Genomic DNA, 27139 nt, shown 5'->3' with positions numbered 1-27139 from the left:
TCATGCAGCCTGTGTAACTCATCTTGCCCTTCATTTCATCAGTGAGTCCAACACCATTTCTGTCTGGAACAATGGTAAAGGAATACCTGTGGTGGAGCACAAGGACGAGAAGATGTATGTCCCAGCTCTCATTTTCGGACACCTCCTCACCTCCAGCAACTATGATGATGATGAGAAAAAAGTCACAGGTGAGTGGAGCCATCTTCCCGTCTTTATCAGTGGTTACTGAAGTTAGTTCAAGACGGTGAATGTTGCTAATTACAAACTGTTTGTTTGGCCCCAGGTGGAAGGAATGGGTACGGTGCTAAACTCTGCAACATCTTCAGTACCAAGTTCACAGTGGAAACTGCCTGTAAGGAATACAGACACAGTTTCAAACAGGTGAGGATGTCTCTTCTGTTATCTGATTATTTGATAGTTTGATTTAGCGAAGCCCCAAAAAATGAGTTGAATGTTCATCATCAGGATTGATTTAAACGGAGACTGAATTCCTAGTGCTTGTCACAAAGAGTATATTTACTTCTTTATGAAAGGTGGTCTTTTCCCCTAGACTAAAAGATGAACCGTCTGTAAACATTTTGTTTTCATCATCTTCCTCCTCTGAAAATTGAAGCTTTGTTTTTGCAATAAGAATTAAATAAGAATTTCCTGCTTTGCACTGTAAAGACGGTAAATGCAGCAGATTTCATGTAAGTAGAACACAGTTGTGTTCACAGGCTGTAGAAGCTGCTAATGTGCTCTACTACTATCTTAATGTATTTCTGGTCACCCACGCCACTGGTCTTGTTTACCCTCAGTAATAGCTGATGTAATGTGATTGTAGCAAATTTCAATACATAATCCTGACAGTGAAGTAATTGCTGTTTTGTAGGTTTTTGACATGTGGTCATATCTGAGGTAAGGCTGTGTATATTATCACCCTCCGGGGTTGTATGGGCACAGTTACGTCATTGGGTGTTTCATATCACAGCTGTTTGGGACATGGACTAAATGCAATCGGTACAGTAACACAGAGATTCCATCCGGCACGGCTGCATTGCGTTACAGCTGTGATGTGGTTTTCTTCCGTCCTCTACGCGGCTTCATACCCCATGAGAGCATTTCAGAAACCTATCTGAGTGTTTTGTCTGCCCAGTTTTATTGATTTGGTCTTGATGTTTGTCCTTCTACCATGGGTAAGTATATTGTTTAGTTAAATGGTTTCTTTTCTAGTCTGTTTTAATTGTGTTTCTTGATATATGATAGAGAGTCTGCACATGGTGTTTGTTTTGAAAGTTGACCAGATGCTCTGTGCCATTCTTGTGTCTGACTGACAAAAAATAGACAGGCACGTATGCTCCGCGGTGCAAAACGAAGAGCTGCATCTCAAACACAGTGCAGCACTTTCAGTAGAATGACAAGCGTTGTCTGGAATGGTCGCGATCATCTCCGGCAGCTGTGCCGCAGCCAGAATGCAACGCTGTCGTGCCCGGTGGAATATGAGAATAAGGGTGGTCTGAGATTAAGAGGATCATGCATTTACCTGTGCATATAAGATTTTACAAATTTATTAAATTTTGAATATAAAACGAAATCATATAGAAGTGGATATGACAACTTTTCAGGCAACAGCGGGTATGTGTGTATGTAACTACGTGTTTTACTCTCCTCAGACGTGGCAGAACAACATGAGCAAGACTTCTGACCCCAAGATCAAGTTCTTTGACGGGGATGATTTCACCTGTGTGACGTTCCAGCCAGACTTGGCTAAATTCAAGATGGAGAAACTGGACAAAGATATTGTAGCGCTTCTTACCCGCAGAGCATATGATGTAGCTGGCTCCTGCAAAGGGGTTAAAGTCACGTTGAATGGGAAAAAATTACCTGTAAGTCTCTTCCTTTATCTCATTATGCATTGTTTGTTTGTTGTATTATACTGGCTTTAAAATTCAGTCTAAATCTCAGTTTTAGTTTTAGTAGACATTACAGTTTTCACAAGTTAATGTCTGTTTGAGGTGTCAGCTATTGTGTTTTAGTCCATGCCCAGAAATATTGATGAGATTTTGTTTCAGCAACAGAATCATGAAATATTCACCACTCTGCCCTGAGTTTTTTTTAACACAAATACTGATCCCATTGGCTAGTTAATTCTAGTTGGTTCTGCTGGCCATTTTTCAGTAGTAAAAACCTTGCCAGCCCTACTTGTACTTGTAGGCTTTCAAAGTGAAATATATTATGTACAGTGCTCACCTTCTCTGCTCTGTGTAGGGCTTCATGTAGCTGAAAGCTGTAGTTCTAATTTTCTAAGTTACAATGGTTCAAGTTCAGCCTCACAGGCCTGAATAAAGAAGTAATGTCATTCAACACAACACAGTAATAGATAAGAGGAATGAATAGAAAGTCTGAGATGGTGAGAATCAGTTTATGCTGCTGAGCAAATAATAAAAATGTATTTCACTAGCTGCACTCATGGAGTACACCGCAATCAATCTGCCACGGGAAGATAAAATGGCTGTTATCAATGATTTATTACAATTTTCTTAATTCTTTTGGATTTGCAAATATTATTATCTAAGGTAATTTCTAACACATTTTCTGCAGCTGTAGTCCATGACTTATGAGAAGCCTGAGAGCATTTGATGATGGTCATTATTATCATTATTATTATTGTTGTTGTTATTATTATTATTATTATTATCATTATTCTTGATAATTTCCCTGGAGAAAGTGAAAAGGCAGCACTTGCCGCTTCCTCATTTCCACCACTGTGGTGCCCTTGACCAAAGCCCTTAACCCCAACGGCTCCAGTGGAGCTGCTCAGTGGCCAGGATGTGAGACTGTGGTTGTACTGGGCAGCTTCCAGGTGTGAATTTGTAACTGTGTGAACATTGTCAGGCATTCTTGAAAATGACAGGTTTCCTCTCAGTGAGGCTCCCCTGAATAAATATAAATTGTGCTAAAACTAGTCTAAAACCACTCTGATGAAACATTATGCCACTGATTGAAGTACATGCATCCTTTGTTTTTTTTTTTTTTATTAAAAACCTGTATGGGAGAAAAAGAATACTTATCGAACCTAATTTGTATGTGTCCTGTCTGTCACTAAAGGTCAATGGGTTCCGTAGCTATGTGGATCTGTATGTGAAGGACAAACTGGATGAGACGGGTGTGGCGCTGAAGGTGGTGAATGAGACTGTGAATGATCGATGGGAGGTTTGCCTCACCATGAGTGAAAAGGGATTCCAACAAATCAGCTTTGTGAACAGCATCGCCACAACAAAGGTATCTAACTATAAACAGTGAAAAACTGATTGGACATTTGTACTCTTTGCTTCCATGTCTCATACCACTTCTAACACTGAGGCTATGCATGTTCCAGGGTGGCAGACACATTGACTATGTGGTGGACCAGATAGTGGCCAAGCTTATTGAAGTGGTGAAGAAGAAGAACAAGGCAGGAGTGTCAGTCAAACCCTTCCAGGTGGGGATACGAATGATTATTAAGCATTATATAAACATTCCTGATCCAAAGTGGCAGCAGTGGTTGCAGATGTGTGTTGAAAACTGATTAAACCTCCTCACTTGTGCTTCAGGTGAAGAACCACATCTGGGTGTTTGTGAACGCTCTGATCGAGAACCCCTCCTTTGACTCCCAGACTAAGGAGAATATGACACTCCAGACCAAGAGCTTTGGGTCCAAGTGCCTTTTTTCAGACAAGTTTATCAGGGCTGTAAGGACACTTCTCATTCGCTTTCATCTTCTCACTCTGTTTTTGGTTTCTCATGTAAAGTAGCTGGGCATCAGTCATGAAAGGATTTTGTCTCTTCGTCTCCCACAGGCAACCAACTGTGGGATCGTTGAGAGTATACTCAACTGGGTGAAGTTCAAAGCTCAAACGCAGCTGAATAAGAAGTGCTCATCTGTGAAGCACAGCAAGATCAAAGGCATCCCCAAGCTAGATGACGCCAATGATGCTGGTGTGTTAACAGTGTGATTATTTATTAATGTGTGCCCTGAATGTCCACCACATTCTGAGTTGTGGTCGTTGCCGCTTAAACTAAATCATAAATGTGGATGTGTAGCACACAGAGAGGATTACAGACCACATTATTATTGGTTATGAGGTGTTGCTCAAAAGACTGTAGGAGTGCATTATTTGCATGTTGTGGGTATGACTTTAATCATGATATATGTGATATAGGCTTAATTAACACTGTTGGGGGTTGAATATGGAATATACCATCAATTCTGTAATAGAAGTGAGAGCCTTTATTTGCCTCAACAAGGCCTTTATTTGTAATCATCTACATTTTCTAAGTATATTTTTTTCATATTTTAATAAGACACATATCTCTTGATTCTGGCTGCTGTTAATGCAAATGTTTTTCATGTTAACATCTTGTCATGATAACTTCATGGTTACTATTTTTACAGAAGTATTCCCAACAACAGAGCCATAGCATGTTCACTGCTCTGTTGCTCCGAGTTTCTGTTTTTAACACAAACACTGCTCTCGTTCATTAGTTTGTTTCAGTCAGTCTACTTTTCTGTGTTCCTGATCAGCTATAGTCAGTGAAATTCAACACTTTATTTGTCTGTTTTCATATTAAAAGTCTTTGAGTCCTCCCTATCCTGCCAGGCTTCTAATGTGAAATTTGAAGGATTTTTTTTCTTGGCTAATTAGCCAAGATAAACTATTTTCTGTTCAAACAGAAACTTGTAAAGCAAAGTGGTGTTGATGGCTGAATCCCATTTGACTACTTCAGTTTCAAGGTCCTGTTATTGTTCATGCTGGGTCACTGTCACACAGTCATGGAGCAATCTTTAATGTTCAGGGATGTCCCATTTCAGTTTTTTTGGTCCAGATCCAAGTCTTTTTCTTCAGATTCTTACCTGAATGTTTTGTACCATGCTCTTTGAGAAGGAGAAGGAGAGGTTAGAGTCTGAGCTCAGTAGACCAGTGTATTTTGTCAACCCCGGTCAGAATCCAGACTTGCAGTTTTGCACCCAAATAATTTTTCACATTCACGCACTCTAATTATCACTTGCATATGCCACGTAATGCTTGCGCTGGAGGCTTTTCAGCACTAGCATCCAGAAAATTATACAGTGATACACAGTGATATAAGTATTTAATTTTCCATTTCCGTGTCGTAGGTGGCAAACACTCCTCTGATTGCACATTGATCCTCACTGAGGGAGACTCAGCCAAGTCTCTGGCTGTGTCTGGACTAGGAGTCATCGGGCGTGATCGCTATGGAGTGTTCCCACTGAGAGGAAAGATCCTCAACGTGAGAGAGGCAACGCACAAGCAGGTATGAGATTTGATTTGTTAAATTTCTCCCAAAGGAATCTGTTGGGGAAGGTAATAATGACTACATAATCTGCAGACTGTGGACAAAATGAAAGCAACCCCATGTGAAAAATCTGTTGTAATTCTGTAGTAACTAAATTTTGCTTACAGACAGAAATGCAAAGGTGAGCCATGTTAGAATGAAGCGGTCTGAGCTTTGATTTTGACGAGTGGCACTTCAGTATGTTCAGCTTATAAAGCTCCGCACATATCATACAGTTTCTGTTCACACTGGAGGAACATCCCTCACAGATCGCTCACAAAGCTAGAATATAATGACGGGCTGCCATATGGAATCTGATTCTGTGTGAGTACAGTTCAGAAAGAAGAAAAATAAAATGTGACCCTGAGCAATGAAAAATGCAATATGGTGTGATGAGTGGTTCACCCTGTTCCCACATCTGAGTGTGTTTCCTGGCCTGTACATACATACAAAAAACTATGCTTGCCTTCAACGCTCCACACCGTCTGCAGCCAAAATGTTAAACATAGCTGGGGACTGTAATATTAGTTAGAGGTCATTGTGCCTCAGTGGGTGCATGTTTGTGTTGTGGGCAAGGACTATAAGGAAATGTTCCAGGGTCATAATGCCCAAACATGCACCGTTAAAAAGAAAGCAAGGATGAAGCTGCAAAACTTCCACGACTCTCTCATTCAGTAGATCAAAATATTATTAAATATTTATTGCCAGTTTGAGAATACAAAGTACAAAGCTGAATTTTCATCTTTCAAAGAAGTGTATCGTTGAAGAAAAGGACATGACCTAATGCAGTGCAGGAAAGAAGAGAACATATTTGAAGGTTTTCTGAAGGGAAAGTCTTGCCGTGCTCCTTATTCAGTCCTTGCTATATTGTTGGCAAACAGGTGCACACTTAAAAATCCTAGATGGGCATTAGTTATTCAAATTTTAATAGATAATGATTGCTTAATGTTGATTTATTATGTTCTGTCTTGTATCTGACATTACCTTTTTTTGCCAACAGATCATGGAAAATGCTGAGATTAACAACATCATCAAAATTGTTGGCCTCCAATACAAAAAGAGCTATGATGACCCCGAGTCACTGAGGAGCCTGCGCTACGGCAAGATCATGATCATGACAGATCAGGTGACCTGCCTCGTGGACAACACAGCTGTAGTATAATTAATAGCTGTGCAACCAGTAGTTGTAACGTTTCTCGTCTCCTGTCATCCAGGATCAAGATGGCTCCCATATCAAAGGTCTCCTCATTAACTTCTTCCACCACAACTGGCCATCCCTACTGAAACACACATTCCTGGAGGAGTTTATCACACCCATTGTCAAAGTAAGAGAGCGATACACACTCACACCTACTGCACATTACCACCTCAACACACCTGATAACAACCAGCAGTAAACTGCAAAATATGATGGTAATGCTTCCCAATATGATACAAATTATTAAGTGCACCCAAATTTGGATCCTTTCGATCTGTCCATCATGAGTTCACTAATGATGTGTGAAAGTGAAATGCTAAACTGGGGGGATACTGTTTACATCACAGGAGAATTGCATGAAGGAAAACTCAACACAAACATACAGTTAACCTGTGCCTCACTGATCACGTTCATGTGTTGTGTGCAGGTAACCAAGAACAAGCAGGAGCTGGCCTTCTACAGCATTCCAGAGTTTGATGAGTGGAAGAAGCAGACAGAGAACTATAAAACCTGGCATATAAAGTACTACAAAGGTTCGCAACTTGCATATTTAAATATATCAATGTAAACGCCACTAAATTAAGAATTGTATAAATTCATTTGTTGATGTATGTAAAATTGTTTTGTTTAAAAGTGTTAAATTTACGTTCCAGGTTTGGGTACAAGTACAAGCAAAGAGGCGAAGGAATACTTTGCTGACATGGAGAAGCATCGCATAACGTTCAGATACAGTGGAGCAGAGGACGATGCTGCCATCACTCTGGTGAGTTTAATGCTACACTTGTATACTGTTCTGTAGAGGGCCAGAAGTGTGGAACAATACCTTGCAGTACATCACACAGTCAAAAAGCAGGAACACAGCTCCTCTCTGACGTTATTAGCCTCTTAGAGGTGATATCTGTGGCAGGGATGCTCTTTTGGATGTCTTTACACTGTACAGGGGGTGCTATGGTTTATGTCTGTTTAAGAATACTACTCTATATTGGCAAAGGAGCAAGACACCTATACTATGAGTGTGTGAAAAAATTATGGGATAAAAGTAACACCTCACCATGTCAACAGGAACTTGAATAATTTGACAGACAAGGTTCTCAAATGTTAAATGTTGTCAGTCAAACGATAAGCATAGACGTGTAGAAAGTTGAGCAAGGAGCTGGTGGTGACGCTGTTCTTTAGACAGAAGAAATTTATTAAGTAAGTAAGTAAGTATTAAGTGGGGGCTGAGTTGCAGTGTTGTGGTTGTTTTCCTCCAGGCCTTCAGTAAGAAGAAGACAGATGACAGAAAGGAGTGGCTGACTAACTTCATGGAGGACAGACGCCAGAGGAGGATGCACGGCCTGCCTGAGGTTTGTGGCTTTACTCAAAGCTGTGTAAGGCGGTGGAGATGGAAAGAAAGTCAAGATGTGCATGTGTGCAAAGATGTTGTGTTCTTGTGTGTGCTGCTCTCGTGGGAATTCTTTGGCCTGAGCGTCACAAACTGATCAGGTGGAATTTGTGTGGTTTTCCTCAGATATCCGATTGAATTGGAAATGTCCCTGAAATCTACAATTATTTGTAGATTTGTTGGCAGTTTGTAAAACTTTCAGAAGGCTTAATCCTGTGCTAAAACTAAACTAAAAAATGAAATATTATATCACTGATTTAAGTGTTTGTATTCATTTTTATTTTAATTGGATTTTTTTCAGCAATACCTGTATGGAACTCAGACCAGGCACCTCTCCTACAATGACTTCATCAACAAAGAGCTGATTCTGTTCTCCAACTCTGACAATGAGAGATCCATTCCCTCGTTGGTTGATGGTTTGTATATTCACTCTACCTCTGTGGACAGTTTGGTGTGCTGCTTTTCTGTGGGGATTTTTCTTTTCCTTAAGCCATAGTGAAAAACTCAATGCCAGAAACACAAAAAGTCATTCTTTTGTAAAACTACAATGGTCAAAACTATAGTTCTCTGTTTTGACTCTGAATGAGTGATGATGGGATGTGTGTGTTGTTTTCAGGTTTAAAGCCAGGCCAGAGGAAGGTGCTGTTCACCTGCATGAAGAGGAATGACAAGAGGGAAGTGAAGGTCGCACAACTGGCCGGTTCAGTGGCAGAGATGTCTGCCTACCACCATGGAGAGGTACAGTTAACTCTAACTAACTAACTTAAGGTTTCTATCCTATATTCCATCCAGTATAAAATAATGCATCTCATCTCAGTTAAATGTTTATCATTTGTCTTTCTCTCTGTCATGTTTGCTTTGTGGCAGACATTTATATTGACAGCGGTGTAAGCTGTAAGAGAGGTAGTTTGGCATGTTAATATTTAAATGGGACTGTGTGTTTGTCAGGCATTTTACATCCTCAAGCTTGAATCACAGCAGATCTAAATCTACTTTTGTGAGCTGGCATGTTGAGTTAATGAATTGACCTTTTATTCTGTTAACTACGACTGACCACTCATTTCTCATTTGTCCCTGTAGCAAGCTCTCATGATGACCATAGTGAACTTGGCCCAGAACTTTGTGGGCAGTAACAACGTGAACATCCTGCAGCCACTGGGTCAGTTTGGTACTCGCATCAATGGAGGCAAAGATGCTGCCAGCCCTCGTTACATCTTCACCATGCTCAGGTAAAGCAACAGTAGTTTGAATCTTTTTGCCAGTTCAAAATTTTACATCATCGTCTTCTTCTTTATGGGTTTTACATACAAACTATAAAATTATCAGTTTGAATATGGAAGTCTTATGATGGTGGTCCTATTTCCCACAGTCCTCTTGCCAAGCTGTTGTTCCCAGCGGTGGATTCCAACCTGCTCAAGTTCCTGTATGATGACAACCAGAAAGTGGAGCCCGAGTGGTACATTCCCATCATTCCAATGGTGCTGGTGAATGGTGCTGAGGGAATCGGGACAGGCTGGGCGTGTAAGATCCCCAACTACGACCCCCGAGAGATCGTCAACAACCTCAACCGCATGCTCAACCACCAGGACCCCCTGCCAATGGTAAGCTGAGGACTTAGAACATGACAGAAAAAACACTCATCTCTTTGACTTCTGTTATTCACACTTCAAGAAACTTGACTGACGAGTCCCTGATTTCTGACCATTGGTAGTGTTGTGCGATATGAGGATATCTTAACTCTGTCACACTGACTTATGCCCACTTTACACTGTGGTAGCTTTTATCCTTAATTATCTCTGGTTGTATAGAAACATTGAGGGCAATGCTGCAAACCAATGATCAGACTAGTTGTTACAAGATGTTTGTATGTCAATGCAATGACATACCTTTATTTGTCATGTATTTAATGCTGTCAAAAATATTCCATTGCATGTTTGAATTTCCAGAAAATGCACCATATCTCAGCATATGGCGATAATGGTGATCAATATTACCCAAGCTATTAACCAATCAACCAATTAGCCAACGATAGTTTGAGAGACAATGTAAATTAGTATAGTAAACAAAATATGGACAGGAAATGATCTCCTGAATTCAGTGAGCCACCACAGCTCATATGAGAGAGAGTGCAAGTTCTTGGTCAAAAGATATAAAAGATTACATGTCTCAATGCCACAACCTGTTGCCAAACCAGCCAACAGTACAATCAAGTGAACTCTGATTTCAGATGATTGGTACTTTTAAATCTGGATTTGTTACTCCTGCACCCCTTGAAAGAAAAGTTAGGAGTCTGAATGTAGTTTCGCCTAACTGTGCTTATTCCTAAAATTTAATCACATTGTTTTGGAGACAAAACAAAGGAACCTTTCTGGCAGCCTTGACCACATTTTCTTATTGATAAGCATGTTGGCAGTAACACAGATTGGCTATGCTTTCCTGGTTGCTCATGGGCCTCCATGGCTTGTTGCTTGTAGTGTGGATGCAGGCAGCAGATGAAGTCTTTAGACCAGTCCCTCAATTTTCTTCCCTGTGTAATTGTTTCCCCAAAACAGCTTCCCAGCTACAAAGGCTTCAAAGGGTTAATCCATGAACTGGGTCAGAACCAGTACCTGGTCAGTGGAGAGGTGTCAGTCATAGACAGAAACACCATCGAGATCACAGAGCTTCCTGTTCGGACATGGACACAGGTAAGATTCAGCCTCTTCTCTCTGGGATGTCTTATATTGGATTTTATTTTCACAGAAGCTAGAAGTTAGCTAGACACCATACAAACTACTGTGATATTTCATGATAATAATATAATACAACATGTGTGTGTAAATCTTGGTGTGTGTGCATTGTCAGATACAATATTGTTAAATGTTGCAGGCCTATAAGGAGTCTGTGCTAGAGCCCATGCTGCAGGGCAGTGACAAAACACCAGCCCTCATCAATGATTATAAGGAATACCACACGGACACCACAGTCAAGTTTGTGGTTCGCCTGTCTGAGGAGAAACTGGCCCAGGCCGAGGCAGCTGGTCTTCACAAAGTGTTCAAGCTGCAGTCCAGCCTTACCTGCAACTCCATGGTAAACTGATTCCAGTTCAGCCTTAATTCAGAAATCTTGAAAAGTGTTTCTGTCTGCTGTTTTCAGGTTTGTTCTTTTTGTTGTTGTCAATTTCATTAACTGATTTTAAACTACTTGATCCTCAGGTGCTGTTTGACCACATGGGGTGTCTGAAGAGGTACGATTCAGTCCACGACATCCTGAGGGAGTTCTTTGAGCTCCGCCTGCACTACTACAAACTGAGGAAGGACTGGTCGGTGGGCAGCCTGGGAGCTGAGGCCGCCAAACTGTCCAACCAGGCTCGCTTTGTACTGGAGAAGATTGAAGGAAAAATTTCAATCGGTAAGAATGCTGAAAATGCTGAAATACCAAACATGTGTCAGATTCTCATGCAACAGTGAGGGGTTGAATGTCTTTCCTTTTTTAACCTTTATTTTTTCATGCTAACAGAGAACAAATCCAAGCGTGAACTGATCCGCATGCTGGTCCAGAAAGGCTATGAGTCGGATCCAGTGGCTGCCTGGTCCAAGGCTCAGGAAAAGGTAGTGTTACAATGGTTGGACAGATATCTACGGACACACACACACACACACACACATTCACGCTGCAACAGCATGACCAAAAGTAAAAATTCATTAGGCTTCTAATAAGGAGTATAAATAATTATGCTGCAAAAACAAATGGCTTTAGTTTGAGGTTTATAGTAATCTGTGCTGTAACTGTTAACAAACACAAGAGGGAGCTGGTCCTACATCACTCCTGGATTGTACAGCATGTCAGTAAATACACATTAATCATGGCAGAAGGCCTAGAAAGCAACATGAGTTAGTTTGTGTTTAATGATAAGATATTTGTTGTTTTTCTGTGCCAGGCTCAGGAAGAAGATTACCGAGACGGAAACGACAGCGACAGCTCGGTGGACTCTGGCTCCTCGTCAGGACCAAACTTCAACTACATCCTCAACATGCCTCTGTGGTGCCTGACTAAAGAGAAGGTGGAGGAGCTGCTCAAGCAGAGAGACCAAAAGGTATTATTAATCATTGTTTTATAAGACCTGTCAGCTCCAACTGTGCTTTGCTCACTTGACTACGATCCAGGACCACAGTTCAGATTTAGTGCTTGATGTTGTGCAGTGAGAGGTGTTGATTAACAAAGTGAATGTGTGCTGGTCTGGTGTACAGAGAGGAGAACTGAATGATCTCCAGAAGAAATATCCAGAGGATCTGTGGAAGGAGGACCTGGCGGTATTCATAGAGGAGCTGGATGTAAGTTTTGTGTTATAGCCATTTATTGTTGTCTCAGCAAGTGTTACGTGACTTGAGGACCGGAAGCGGGGGGAAAGAGCTAGCCTGGGTTAGGGTTAGGGTTCGTTGTTAGTGTTGTGGGAGTGTACATGAGTCTGGGCCCTTGGCCATTATTTCAATACTGGCCGCTATCTAAGAATTTACTGAATTAAGAAAGTTAATCTATGCAACTTAAGAATTGCTGTGGTTTGTCTGTCAGAAATTGGAAGCCCAGGAACGAGAGGAGCAGAGTTTAGGCAAGGCCATCAAACTGGTGAAGGGGAAGGTGGGCAAACCCAAAGCGAAGAAGATGAACCTGGAGGAGACCATGCCCTCTCCATTTGGTCGCAGAGTGGAACCTCCAACTCAGCCACTCAAATCTGATGCAGCCAAGAAACTGACCAAAAAGAAGAAGGTAACATCCGCTGATGTAACACTTATATGAGAGGAGTTGGGAATCAGGACTCCAGGATTGTTACAGGTTGTGTTTTTTCTCAGGGTGACGCAGATCCAGCGGTCAAGTTGGAGTTTGATGATGATGGTTTGGGCGGTGAGGGAGCAACAGGAGAAAACTCTGTAGCCAAACCAAAGGCTCCACGTGTCAAGAAAGAGAAGAAGGAACCTGGTCAGTTCTCAACTCAAAGCTTCAACTATTCCATCAAACACGTTCAGTTCATCTCCTGTTCTGCGTTTCAGTGATTTGGTGATTGCCATTTCTGTCCAAATACATAAAAGTACTGAATCAACAGGGCCAAATGGAAAAATGCTTAATGTTTTTCAGATGAAACTCTTTGGAGATTGAGGTTGAGGGGAATGATGAAATCGGACTTGCAGTATCAGTAGATACATAATTTATCAGCACAGAAAGATATTTGTCAACTGCAACTATCCAGACTGATGCAGCGTTCTGTCTCCTAGACATGCTGTGTTGGGCTGGTTTGAAAGTAGCTTTTACCCCGGGCCTCTTTGATGCTTTGCAGTGCAGTGAGAAAACTGTAATCAATTATTGAACTACTCTGAGCTCCTCAGTTCTAACTGAGAATACAGACAGTCAACAAACAGTCTGGTAATCTTGTTTACTGCGTTGCAGGAGCTCCCAGAGTGAGAAAACCTCCAGCACCCAAAGCTGCCAAGAAAGTGAAGAAGAGAAATCCCTGGTCCGATGACGAGTCTAAGTCAGACAGCGACATGGAGAACAGTGAGCCCATCATCCCCAGAGAGAACAAGTCCCAGAGGGCATCAGGTAAAGTTTTTCCCTCATTCGGGCCGTTGATTCCGTTAAATGTAGTATGAATACTCCCTGTCATCACTAGCACCACCTTCAGGCCAGTATACAGCAGTGTTTGTTTTAACAGCTATTTTTGGTCTAAATATTCAAAGGTAACTGTATTTTTCCTCTTGTGTGTGTATCAAAGCCTGATGTATCGTCATCTCCTGTGCCATAGAGCTCCATTGTCAACATCTATTAGAAAGAGTGAGCGACACTGTTGCACTGGATGACATCTTTCTTCATTACCATGAAGACACACACTGTAGTTTATTTTGACTCAATCCTACAAACACCATCCTGCTGCCTTCATTAACTTCTCTGTTGTGATAAGTATAAAAAACGTGCACATGGTATGTGAGTGTTGTATCAAGACAAAAATCCTTATCCTTTAAAGGAGAGGCACTGACACTATTTACTGTTCTTATCAGCAAGAACAGAGATTTCAGAGATTTTGAATAAATGAAAGCAGTCAAGTTATTTAAGACATTCCTGTTGGTCTCTTTTTTAACTTACCACATCCATTCTGTATTTTTGAGCCTTCTGTCTCTTTTATAGAAGTTCTTTGATATGATCCACCGTCAGCATCAGGTGGCGGTTACCGAGTGATTGGTAGCATTTCATTTCAATTCACTTCAAGCGGCTTGGGGCCAAAAATAACTTGTGAGCTGGGTGCACCTTTCCTCAGTCTGATTAGCCTCTGTTGGCTTCAAGTGTCTGAGGGCACAGGCTGATGCAACCCGGCCGCAACACGAATAATTATTGTTACAGCAGAATCCACAGCAATAATAATGTGGTTTGACACAGACTCTGCTCCTGTCTTTCAGCTTCCAAGCCAAAATACACGTTTGACTTCTCAGAGGAGGAGGAGGCTGACGAAGAGGAGAACGGCGACGATGATGTGGCTTCTTCTCCCGTGAGGTCGTTCAAAGATGACTTCACTTCCTCTGAGACCAAGGAGCGCTACAACGACCATAATGACGACGACGACGATGACGACAACGAAGTCTCCTACTCTCCCCCCAAACAAAAGCCCACGTAAGACTTCAAGCACAGTCAGGAGCTCATCTGAACGCGTTGAAGCTGAGTGTTTGTAGCTGCTGAAGGGAACAATGACTGTTGGATTGCAGCCATACTTTTCAGCATCTTTATGTGCTCTGGGTCCAAGATCTTAACCACATAACCATAACGTCTCAAATCAAAATCTGTCCAAACCAAGGAACTGTGTTGCATGTCAGTCCCTTGTCTCCTGCCTTATTTCCTGTCATCTCTCTGCTGTCTGCTAACTAATAAAAATAAATAGAGGACAAATGCTCAATACGTTGTTTCTGCTCCCCTGAAGGTCTGCACCTGTAGCTAAAAAGAAAGAGGCAACCAGCATCTTCTCATCTAAGTCAGCCTTCTCTGAAAAAAGCAATGATAGTGGTGAGTACATGCTCTGTGTTAGTGTGTAGTCACGCCTGTCTACAGATTTTGTCTAAAACATGCAGCAGTGCAGGGTTGCAAATGTAAATGTTCTTCTTTCACACAATATTTTAATTGAGTCTGAGGATAAAATGTGCACATTTCAATGATAGTCTTTACAAAATGTTGACTCAGTCAGAAATCTCGACACGCAGGAGCGATCTGCACAGAAAGGGCAGCAGGTGAACACTGGCCTGTGTTTGTCTTGTAGATGGGTCCAAGTCTGACAGCGACGAAGACAACAGCCGAGTGTTCTCCACTTACTCCAGCAGCTCTGCGTTTGACAAACTATCGCCAGCAAAGAAAGGTAGTGACTCACTATGATCACCAGAGGGAGCTCTAATGCAGCATCCAGCCAACACCATAACACAAGGGAGAGGGGATGATGTATGAAAAGTAGTACTGACTTGTTCATGAATTCAGTGACACTCAAAGCAGAGCTTGTTGAGTCTAATGTGAATATTAGAAATACACTGTGTAACTCATCAAAGCATGATATTATTATATTACAGTGGACAAAATGGAAGTGGTAAAAAGCTTCTGACATGAGTCATTATGGTGGATCCGTGACCATGTGTAGGTAGCATTTAACAGTCGGGTGTGATCGACCTTTATGTGTGATCTGTAGCAGCTAAGAAGCCCACTGATGCAGCTCCCAAACCCAAGAAGCCACCAGCACCAAAAGCAAAGAAACCAGATAAATCCATCTGGGACTCTGACTCTGACACTGGGTCCAAGAAGCCAGCACCAGCAGCTCTGAAAGGTACTGCGCAGATTCTGTGCTTTCTTAAAACAAAACAAAAAAGAAGTAAATCAAAGTCACGTTGCTGATAGTGAATGGTCACTTTTTGTTGTGGTGAACTCTGCAGGTAAAGGCAGGGGGAGGAAGAGGAAGGGCTCTGGCTCTGAAGAGGATTACAGCCCTATGAAGAAAATGACAAAACCTGCCGGCAGAGTGAGTAGCTGTGCTTGTGTTTATTATATGCAGTGTTGATATTTGACATATTTGGCATTTCTAAGCTGCTACTGTGAACATCAGGGATGGGAATGAGGCCTAACAGGGACTCCCACTGCTTTGTGTAAATTCTGCTCTCTGTGGCCTGATGTTATGTTTGATATATCAGCCAATATTATGTTTTTACATCAACGCATAACATAAAGAAATGTGTTCGCTAAGGATCTCTTCAGTTTGGTTGTTAAAGAATTTGTGATCTATGAAAAGAAAATGCGATGGGAGAACGTATGCACCTGTACATAAACATTTTGGAGACTGGGGAAATTGACAACGCATAGGTATATTTAATTTCACTTAACAAGGATCTATAATTAATGTTTAATGTTATCACAAACATCCAAACTAGCAGTGTTATTCACACTCGCGCATATAGGGAGCCATACTGTAAGCACCTTTCGATTTGAAAGGATAAAAGCCAACTCAAATCTTAAAGCTAAATATTTCATCAGTGCTTTCACACCATCATATTCCCAACCCCCTGAGCTCAGTGGAGTTGAACTGTACTGTAACTGATGAAATTATCATCATCATCGGTTGTTGAAATCCAAGATTACATCAAATAGCATGAAAGAGCTGCAGAACAGAGCGCCAATAGTTTTTAATAATGTCTTCAAATACTGTGCATATATCACCAAGTACGATTTTAGTCGTTCTAGCATTTCTCGGTGTAAAAGCGCTGCAGTGAACACGGCTGTAGAGCCAGATGCTCAGAGAACGCGACACCGCGGAGGCTGCCGCTCATGCTGCTGCTTCCTCGAGTTTATTACCACAAGCAGCCACAGATGAGCTCTGCCTGGGAAAAGTGTCTGAAACTGAAAGTGGCAAAATGAGGTTTTAGATCAGCAACTATGGCTACCTGATGGTTTTTGATACTCTATAAAAGCATAAAAGCAGTGGTGTAATGTAACTAAGTACGGTTACTTAAACATTACTCTTTTATGCTTTTTAACACTTTGAGACTTATTACTACTACGTTTATGTGACAGCTTCAGGTTACCAGTTTCTCTTTAGATTAAGGTTTTACATCTAAAAACATGATCAGTTTATGAAATATGCTCTAGATGAAACCAGAACTCCAAAGCAGTAAAAACTAGCTCCACCTAAGCAGCGGTTAGATGGAGCTTGTACATGACCGCACCAGTAATAATCATCTAATATATTACTCAGTGACGCATATGGGCATTTTTCTACATTATCAGTAGTAGCACCTCTAATACTTATGTACTTGTGATATTTTCAATGCAGGACATGATTGTGACGGAGTATGTTTACATTGCAGAGTTGCTACTTTTGTTAAAGGTTAAGTGTGCCTTAGACAGCAACCTACATGGTAACCAATGATTTTCCTGTCTTCCTCTGCAGAAACCTCAGAAACCTCCATCCGATGACGAGGATGATGACAGCAACAGCCTGAGTGCGATGAACGCCGCGTCCCGCGACAGACCGGGCCGGGCCAAGAAGGAGGTGAAGTACTTTGACGAGTCAGACGACGAGGAAGACGACGACGATGACGACATGTTCGATTAAAACAACCTTTGATCACATTCAAACACACTCCGCTCGTATGGAAGTTTCCTCCTCCCTGTGTTCCCACAGACTTTTGTACATTTCCTGTTTCATTTTATTTTCATTAATGGTGATGTTCAATGATTTTTAATGTGTAGGTGTTTTACACTTTTTATTATACATATACAGGTTTCTTTTTTTTAATGCTCATTGAAATGTTCTGTATTTGTCCGAAGCGGCTTTTAGAAGTTTAGAACGCTGTGCTTTAGCACATTTTAATTGTTAAAATACTATGTAACTTTTTGAACATGAAGTTGAAAGTAAACGATGAAATGTCCATTGTGCTGGCCTGATTCTTTCATGACTGAGCAGAAGAAGTCAGCTAAAATTATTTTCATGATAATACTTTAACAAATGCTATTACACACAATGAGATAATGTAGTTAAAGGTCCCATGAAATGGAATCATTAGTTCCTTATTGTGATGTACTTCCTGTGCATCAGCGAGGGTCAGTCTCAGTGTGTGGGCCCTTATTTATAGAGAGGAAGGCAGTTTGAAGCTATTCTTCAATTAAAAACAGGTCTAATCAACCAGATACAGATCTGATCTGCTGTATTTAGTCTGAAACATCAGAGGGAGGAACAGTACAAACAGTCACAGTGAGCTGAAATGAGCAGCAGGTGACAGGCTCTGCTGTGGTTTGTGAGCAGAATACATGTCAGAAGGTACACTAGCTGGCTGTGCAGTGCAGTGGGAATGCACCAGACTGCATCTCTTTACAGCTGTTAGTCTGAACTTGTTGATATAGCCGGAGTGAATGGCTAAATCAGGGCTGCCCAAACCTTTTTCCTTGGAGGAACACAACACAGACTCATTGGTGAGCCACAAACACCTGTTGTATTGTTAAGAAGTAAAATAACGTTTCCTGGACCAACTGACTTCCTGCACAGTGTCACTGATCTCGCTGTGCTCAGATAGTGAATAATTAGCACTCCTACATATTTAAAGAGCAGTCTTAACTAACAAAAAAATGAAAAAGAAAAGTGATTCTATTTTTTTTAATTCATTCTTTTTTTTGGCTGGAAACATCTGGCAGACCAAATGAAACATTATGTTGGACCGTCTTTGGCCCGACCGCTTTAAGGTATACTATGCAGGAATTGTTGGTTACGGACATGTCTCAAATACAGCAAAATCAGAAGAATAAAAGAAAATACAGACAGATGGCAGATAAATACTCCGCCAGAAACCTCAACTGGGTCATCAGTGATGAGAGGGATTATGTTTGTATGAGTCTACACAGCACACCTTTAAAGACGGGTCTGAGTGCTGAACTGAACTTGAGACAGGCCCTGACATGAAGTGTGTTGTGGATATTTACGGTCCCGAGAGGATTAATCTCTTCATTCTGATGACCCCTTGACCTTTTCACTAGCGTCATTATCAGGGGAAAACTTCCACTTCCACAGAAAAAGGTTTTTGAATTTACACTGATGCAGTTTGAATCAACAATTCACGTTCAAATTCTGAAAAAAACTTGGCACAGCTTTAATTTTGGATCCAGGGTCCTGTAGATAATTAAGCTGTGATTCTGGTCATATGACATTTATTTTCTCTAGCACCACCACTACTATACTTTGAGCTTCATCACTGGTATGGCCTGAAGAACAGCAAACATGACATGTTGGTGCCAGGACAACAACCTCCATCAGAACAGAGGAGCAGACTGGAAGCTGCAGGAAGCGACAGAACCATCACCATCAGCGGGACTGTGGTGGAGAGAGCCAGCAGCTTCGGGTTCGTCAGGGTTCACATCAGTGACGACCTGACCTGGACCCGACACACCAACATCACACATCACAAAACCAGCAAGACAGCAGCTCGTCTTCCTCCACAGGCTGAGCAGGCTCAACGGCCCACTCTGCATCCTCTGCATCACTGAGAGTATCCTGACCTGCTGCATCGCCGCCTGCTTGGGTGCTGTCCAGCAGACGGTACCGTAGCATCCAGTCCTGCACCACCCGGCTCTGGCACAGCTTCATTCTGCAGGCAGTAAGACTGTAGAGCTCTCGAGCTCTTGAGCTCATCACTGTGACACTTTATTCACACCTTACTGATACATGGATGTCACTTTACCTTCATACCACTGCTACTTACTGGTTACTACCTGTTTACATCTCTGTTTATGTGTGTTTATGAGGCTACTACTGTTTACACCTGCACACACACACACACACGCATGCATATATATTTACAAGCTGTTCATATAATGTAATACTTGTGATACATTCATTTTGATTACTGTAAAACTGCCTACCACAGTATTGTACTTTAACTTTATTGCATTCTATTTCATATGTATTACTTTATATTCTGCACTATGTTATTTCTAATGTCTCAGATTCTCATTTTTACCTGTGATTGTCTTTTTGTACGGACTTTTTGATCATTGTTGGAGGGAGCCTGAGAATGAAGAATTTCATCAGCAATCACTGCTTCACTGCCGATGTTGCGCATTTGATAATTCAATACTTGAATTATGTCTGTTTCATGCTCTGCTGAACATTTTCACATTGTATCCTGTTGTATTAGTATTGTATGATGTCGCCTGGGTGACATTGAGTTACAGATGCACACACAAGTATTTTAAAATAAATATATTTTATTACTTTGCCAGGACAGTTCATGGTAAAGTTAAACAGTATATGAACATAAAAAGCATATGTTAATGTACAAACAAAGACAATATTTAAAATGGAGAGCTGAAACAGACTGAAGCTCAAACCTCAGAGCAGCTCCTGAGGTCGACTTCACGCTACAGGCCGGCAGCAGGGGCTGATGGGACAAATCCACAACAAGCCCTGCCCCTTCAACCCTCATGCCCAGTGAGACGGGGCCATCATGTCTCATTAACACGACTGTACAACACTGCATATGATGGTGGCGGGGTTCTCTGATAGAGATGGAAAAAAGGCGACTGTGGACAGTTTGATGTCTACCAAGAACACCTTCAGGACAGACAACAACAGAGCTACTGTTCATGATTTATATTGAGGTTCACAGTCACGTTTTTCTGGCTCCTACGTAGGATGTTTATTGTAGGGTTAGACCGATATGTCAGGCTGATACTGAGTTTTTATGCCTGTAACGCATGTTTTTGTGTTTTCCGTCTTTTAATCAGTGGAGTACCTAGTTGGTTTGTAAACCGATGCTGCTTTCATGTCCACGCCAGCCTCCTAGTTTTAATTCCAAGACCTCAGGGTTACATGGTGTGATCACAGGGCTAGTAAAGAGGTCAGCCATAAAAAGTCAGAATAACAGAATGTCGTTATCATCCTTCCCGCTCAGCCAACGCGGTGCTAATGGCGGGCTTCTTTTGTGTCGAAGTCTAAACTGAGTTGAAACAAACAGATCCGCACACCATGCAGCTCCTGTTAGAGGGAATTTCAAGCACAGGGCTGCTCAGACTGTGATTCTGAGGGTTTGTGGTAACTTTCACACAGTAATTTCATACTGTATAAAATATTGATTTGTCCACCTTTCATATATTCTCAGTGCAGGCTGGCTGTTGAAAGGCATTCTGGGAAACCTAACAGACAAGCCAGGTGTAGGGACCGCAGGCTGACATCTAACTGAGTATCTGAAGAGAGGTTATTGGCTCAAAACATCATCCACAGCCCATTAAATCTAAAAACGTTCGCCAGTTTTCAAAACCCCACATCGGTCCAACCCTAGTTCATTAGCTGACCTGTTAACCAAATAGCTGTCGATTGATTGGGTTTGATTGATTGACGACAGCAGATTGGCTTCCTGGCTGAGGAGGGGGGAAGCAGCTCTGTTGTTTGACAGGAACAGAACACATCAACGACATCAGCTGAGGTGACTTGGTCGTCCATTTCTCCCATCCGTGGGCTTCTCTTTCTCACCGTCCCAAATAATATACGTGTGTGTGAGTGTGTGTGCGTGTGTTGTGTGGGCTACGACCTGGAAGCCCAGATCGGCCCACCGAGTTCCAAGTTCCTCCTCCTTTTTTTTTCCACACTTGAATGCGAGTTGATGTTCCCAAAGACAAATAACAGAGCGTCTTTTCCACAGAGCTGCCAATTGGAATGCAAAGCACACACCATTTATATAACATCTCTGCAGTGAGCTAGATAGTAGAGTATTACAGTTACGTCGGTACAACATTCAACAGAAAGGAACAAGAGTAATTCAGCATTGTGAAGTTGAGTCCTAAAGGAACAGAGAACAGTCCCTGGTGCGGTCCGGCGCCTGAGGGTTGGCCTGGCGCTTCAGGGGCGGATGTGGACATTCTTCGGCTGTGAAGGTTTTCCAGCTTCAAGAAAAAGAAAAAAAAAAAAAAAAAAAAGGAAAGAAAAACACCAAGATGCCTCCCTTCATCTCTCACCAGGAGAGCAAGACAGAGAGAGAACCAAGGGAGAGCATTTGCTATGTTACATTGAGATAGAAGTAAGTATTCCTTAACACTGCATATCATTCTGACAGACTCCATGACATTATTCACATTCAAACACGTTAAAAAGAAAAACTGAAACAGCTCTGGTTTCCCTTATGATATGTATTTCTGAGCAGGGATGGAATGCAGATGGGCTTTTATTATGTGCTGCTGAGACCCAGAACCCCTCACTGCCCTAAAGGGTTGTCTTACTTTCCTATTTTGGATCAAATGCGCGAAGCTGAGTGACTCATTCAGTCACTGCAACAGATTCATACACGATTTATATCTCTGCAAACACCGTGAGGCGTTTGGAACAACATGCATAGGAAGATATCTGTGCCAGAAAATGTGTATTTAAATAACTAAGTGTCATCAAACTTGGTAAACTTAATAATTTATTTGTTCCGCTGTTGACAAGATCAAGATGAAGTCTTAAACCAGCGTGGATGAGGAGTCCTGAAAGTGCTCACAATAATTTAAAGTTTGAACATCACTGCGTTCAAAATCACTGCCTCACTCCCTACAGTCCTGTCCTGTACCACAGATAGTTTACTCCAGAGCCGGCAGTACAGTTTGATACTGGAAATCAATCATCATTATTTTTGTGATTGACAGGTGAAGTGTCACACAGCTGTAATTACTGACTTCATCAAATCAAACATTGTATTGTGGGATTGTTGAGGTTTGTGTACATCCTTGGATGCTACTTTTTATTTCCATTGTTAAAATGTTTGAGGAAACTACATAGAGAAAAGAAATGACACTTTGGAATTTGGACAATCAGATAAAATGGTGCAGTTTAAATGTAGTGCAACAGGAAGTAGCTTCAGCCCATCTGATGAAGACTGTGTGATGTGGCCAAAAGCTCCAGAATGAGCAAATAAGTCCACCTTCAGTTTAAGTTGTTTTAATTTAATTTAATAAATTCTGATCACACAGCTTTTCAACTACTGTTTCCAAGGGCAACCACGATGCAGTTTTGAATTAGGCATGTTTTTGAACTTTGGAAACAAGTGGAAACGGTTAGCATGGCTCACTATTTTATGCTAAGCTAAGATAGGCTAATTGACTCGCAGCTCGAGCGAATAAGTGCATTTCTTAGCCATCTTTTTCCCGATTAGCTTCCCCTTTCTTTAAACCTGTCAGTGCACCCATTACGTATCTGACGACGATCATGTGAATTTCTGATTCAATTACATTTTAAAGAGATCAGATTTGCAACATTTGTAATATAACATTGTAACACTCATGTCATTTCATATCATCAGTTCATGGGTTGACCTAAGCTTGTTACACCGCCATTTGATCTTTGATCAGTTTGGGTTCAAACCTGTATGGACAAATTAATGCAAATTCATTTTTTGATCCACTCAACTTCCGATCACATCAGAACTTGACGTACAACTTGAAATGACAAAACTCAAATTCAGATGAACCAGAGTCAGTACGTGCTGGCACAAATATCTTCTTATGAACTTCACTAATGTGAGAAACAGCCACATTTCATGTTTAGTCTATGACTGAGACGTCTGTAGTGCTCCAGACCTACAGGACTTCCTGCATCATTTCCTCTCTCATCAATGAACTTTTGTGCTTTATTTCTTTAAAGCTGAACTCTGGCCTCCTCCTTTGGTTGCGGAACTTCTTCTGTTTGCCTTCATATTGTTCCGTTTCAGTACTACGGCTAGGTCTGAAGGGTTCAACATGTTTAAGTGCTTCAGTTATTTGTGCCCTGCGCTGTAGGTGAACAGCTGGGTATCAGAGTGAATGTAGCCGTCATTCAGCCAGCAGGGACAGCAGGGCAGTGAGGGATCTGGGTCCTATGAGACGATATAATGGAGCTGATTTCTTATTGTTGCGTATCATGTGTGACCTCAGCTGTGGAGAAAAGCAGCTTTCTAGGATCATCTTTTAATTTCAGCGGGACCACCTCATCTGATGTAAGACACACTGCTTCCTTCCCCGCCAGTGAGATTAAGAGCTCAGTTATATCTACTGTCCAAAGAGAAGCTTTACTCGACTGCACTTCTCGGGGGGGGGGGGGGGGGGGGGGGGGGGGTCAAAGGTCATCTGGAATCTCCTGTTGCATCATTCAATGTAGTTTACACTGTCAAGTCTGAAGAGCAAGGCGAGCGTTCGGAGAGGATTTGCGGATCCAACCCCACCGTGTGCTTTCTACATAAGTGTACAATCGTCCCGACCCACATGGTCCGGTCATCAGTGTGTTTTAAGGATTGCATTGCCCCCGTGTTTCACCGGTTCAAACAAGACACTTCTGAAAAGGGAGAGAAAAGCGGGTTGAGGAGCTCTGTTCATAAGGCCATAACAGAGCCCATGTGCGTTTGTAGAGCCCGGTTAGTCGTACATGCTGTTAGCGGGAGATACACACTCATTAGGCTGGCGTTCAGGTAATGTTTGAAAAGTCAAGCTGTCATAGGCTGTGATCAGACTGAGAGCTAGCACGGCTAGTTAGCATAGAAAGCAATAACTTAAAGGGCACAAGCATGCGACCTAAAGTAATAAAAATTACAGTTTATGACAATGTGGGTGTTTTTCGGTCGTTTCGGCCATGATTTCTATCTTCCATCACCGTCACAAAAACAACAGCAGAGAGCTCAAAACATGATGACATTACTAAAATTAGGTCCAGCGGGGCAAGAACCACAATGGGCCAGATGATCAGACAGACTGTAAACAGGCCAACAGTTTGTCCAGGTTAGCTATCCCTGCCTTTAAAACTGTGAGTGCACCCATTAACTGCACAAGAAAAACTGAGTGGCCACAACCATGTTAATTACAGTAGGTCCAAGTCAGTCTGTTTGGGTAATAACTAGACTGTTTTCCGTTTCTCTTCAAAATGAGTTTGGTAACCTTTCCAAGATCTCAGCGATCGCTTTGGTGAGTGCAATGTTACTACAACCCATAGAGCTGGTTGGCAAAGCAGCAAAATAAAACCCCAGTTAGGGTTTTATAACCTGAATAACCTGTGGTTATCCTTTCAAGTCAAAACTCAGAGGATGATTCTGGTCTATTAGAACTTGGGTCACACTTTTTAGCATTTGTGTCTGTAATAAGGCTGCAAAACTCAAACCATACATTGATCCACATCCATACACTGACTACCATACCACCACACTGTCCACATGCATGACTATGTGGGTAGTTCTCCTGTGCAATCAGAAATATTTCTGGTGTGTTCACTTTCCTGTTTTACCTGCAAGGGTTTAGATAAACCGACTAAACTGTTGGCTCGTTTGGAACTGGTCTGATCATCTGACTGGTTGTTTCTTTTCCCATCAGCCTTCGTTGAAGCTATATTGTCGTGTTGCCAGAGCTTAGCGGTTACTGCGGTAAGAATATTGGCATAACTGATAGAAATGATGACCAAAACTACAAAAAACTGTATTATAAATCTGAGTGAGGCTATGTAACATCTGAAAGCAGAATTAACACATTAATTCTCCTGAATGAATGAATGAATGAATGAATGAATGAATGGAACACCGTTAATAAATTCAACACACTGAGCGGTTTTGTGCGTACAGCCTTACATGACCTGTAGCTCACGGTGGACTGTGCTAGCTAATGTTAGCTAACATTAGATACTGATATTGTTATTTTAGGTATTGTGTGTATTTGCCTTTATGCCTTTAGCATTTAGCATTAAGCTGCATTGCCTTCTGGGCACAGTCGGTCACTCTCCAGCAGACACAGCAGGACGGTGGCTGCGCTCGTTAACATGCCGCTCTGGAAAAAGGGAACGTGGTCACAGGATTTATTTTGATCTCTGTTTCACTGTTGTTTGCCAACATTTGCTTCCCCTTATATTCTCTAACAAATGTGTTTCCCCGGCAATGAAACCTTTTTTGTCTGCTTGTCCTTCTTCCACTGAACAAAACAATCATGTTGGTAGAAATTAGATTCACAAACAGCAAGAAGACTAACGGTGAAGCCAGACGTCCTGCTCATAGAATCAGCGGATACTTGTGGTTTGAGACCAGTAATAATGAGCCTGACTCCTTAGGGAAACTAGGAGTCAGGCTAGGAGAACTAGGAGAAACAAATAGTTCAGCCTCACTGCTGACCAGATAATAAAGTGCGACACAGTTTAAGCTGAATCATGGTCCAGATGAAGCAGCCCAATGGGGCAACATGGAAATGGATGCAAAATACACTCTATGTGATCACAGCCTGCTGCAGAAAAATCTCTGGCATCTATCAGCAACCTAATTTTCCCAATTTGTTTTGACAGTGAGGTAAACTGATTTAGCGAGGAGATACAGCCACCAAATGAGTTGATTTCATAGACTGGCTTATTCTAAATCTAATCTTGTACGTCGGGTCTCGGCGGTTCATGTCGAGACTGCGAGTTAAACAGACGCGGCCGGTCTGATGAGTGTGCATCAAAGGCTTCTGCCGCTGTGCTTCCCTCCTTTGAGGAAACAGTTGAACAGACTCGGCTGTCGATATGGAGAGAAGCTTTGCATTCTGGCGGTGTGGATGTACACGCATTCATGTAGAGACATGAACCAAGAAGTGTTATAAAAGACAAAAACAGTTTTAAATATAGGAACAAATATAAAATATTAGACTTCCATAATGTCTATATGCAATAACATTCTAGATAACTTTTTGAAGGACTTACAATTAGTCCCACTTTAAACCTTGATGTATCGCCTCAAAGATAATATTTAAGACAATGAAAAAAGCACCACAAAATTCATCATAGAAACAGAGATCTAACCATACAATGGTATGTACAATGAACGTATGCCAACAATACAAGAGGTGAAGAAATGAGAGGGAAGAGAGAGAGAGGAGTAAAACCACTTATCAAACTCCCGTCATGCAGATAAGAATTTACACAGGAGACCTGAGGAGTATCGTCTCTGGTGGTTTGCAGGGCAACGCCCTCCCTGTGACAGCGCCTGTCCCAGAGACACCACGCCAAATAAGAGCTCAATTCAGAATTATACACAAAGCACTGATCCTTTGAGGCCTCCGTGTTGACGTTTTCTTTTTAAGGGAGGGAATTTTACTGGGATGGGGGAGAAAAATAGGACGAGGATATAAAGATAACGTAATACCAAGCGAAGGAGTTGGGGTAAAGGGGTTGTAGGTGGTTGGCGCCTTGCCCGGCTGTTCCTTCTTTGTGCAAAGGAATGTCAGAGAGTTTTGGGGGCACCTGCAGGTTCCTC

At 41.8% G+C, this 27139-nt stretch overlaps 1 protein-coding gene across 3 annotated transcripts in view; it reads left to right on the top strand.

Annotated features, from left to right (window-relative positions):
* top2b (DNA topoisomerase II beta) overlaps positions 1 to 17818 on the top strand; it is a 28313-nt gene extending 10495 nt beyond the window's left edge. For 2 of the 3 annotated variants that reach the window (XM_041955484.1, XM_041955481.1), the window contains exons 5-36: positions 43 to 188; positions 284 to 381; positions 1653 to 1865; positions 3088 to 3261; positions 3359 to 3460; positions 3573 to 3710; positions 3819 to 3957; positions 5138 to 5295; positions 6317 to 6442; positions 6531 to 6641; positions 6942 to 7047; positions 7168 to 7277; positions 7768 to 7860; positions 8200 to 8314; positions 8515 to 8636; positions 8979 to 9127; positions 9268 to 9499; positions 10451 to 10585; positions 10767 to 10967; positions 11093 to 11288; positions 11397 to 11488; positions 11818 to 11973; positions 12128 to 12211; positions 12450 to 12644; positions 12728 to 12854; positions 13320 to 13472; positions 14324 to 14534; positions 14839 to 14921; positions 15172 to 15267; positions 15589 to 15723; positions 15830 to 15915; positions 17338 to 17818. In XM_041955484.1, the coding sequence (XP_041811418.1) occupies positions 43 to 188; positions 284 to 381; positions 1653 to 1865; positions 3088 to 3261; positions 3359 to 3460; positions 3573 to 3710; positions 3819 to 3957; positions 5138 to 5295; positions 6317 to 6442; positions 6531 to 6641; positions 6942 to 7047; positions 7168 to 7277; positions 7768 to 7860; positions 8200 to 8314; positions 8515 to 8636; positions 8979 to 9127; positions 9268 to 9499; positions 10451 to 10585; positions 10767 to 10967; positions 11093 to 11288; positions 11397 to 11488; positions 11818 to 11973; positions 12128 to 12211; positions 12450 to 12644; positions 12728 to 12854; positions 13320 to 13472; positions 14324 to 14534; positions 14839 to 14921; positions 15172 to 15267; positions 15589 to 15723; positions 15830 to 15915; positions 17338 to 17502 (4447 nt within the window). In that variant the 3' untranslated portion in view covers positions 17503 to 17818. The remainder of the gene's footprint in view (positions 1 to 42; positions 189 to 283; positions 382 to 1652; positions 1866 to 3087; positions 3262 to 3358; positions 3461 to 3572; positions 3711 to 3818; positions 3958 to 5137; positions 5296 to 6316; positions 6443 to 6530; positions 6642 to 6941; positions 7048 to 7167; positions 7278 to 7767; positions 7861 to 8199; positions 8315 to 8514; positions 8637 to 8978; positions 9128 to 9267; positions 9500 to 10450; positions 10586 to 10766; positions 10968 to 11092; positions 11289 to 11396; positions 11489 to 11817; positions 11974 to 12127; positions 12212 to 12449; positions 12645 to 12727; positions 12855 to 13319; positions 13473 to 14323; positions 14535 to 14838; positions 14922 to 15171; positions 15268 to 15588; positions 15724 to 15829; positions 15916 to 17337) is intronic. The other variant, XM_041955482.1, reaches the window with a different exon arrangement.
* The last annotated feature ends 9321 nt before the right edge of the window (positions 17819 to 27139 follow it).

Source organism: Chelmon rostratus, chromosome 16, assembly GCF_017976325.1.
Source record: "Chelmon rostratus isolate fCheRos1 chromosome 16, fCheRos1.pri, whole genome shotgun sequence".
NCBI lineage: Eukaryota > Metazoa > Chordata > Actinopteri > Chaetodontiformes > Chaetodontidae > Chelmon > Chelmon rostratus.
This window is presented reverse-complemented; position numbering and strand designations above follow the sequence as displayed.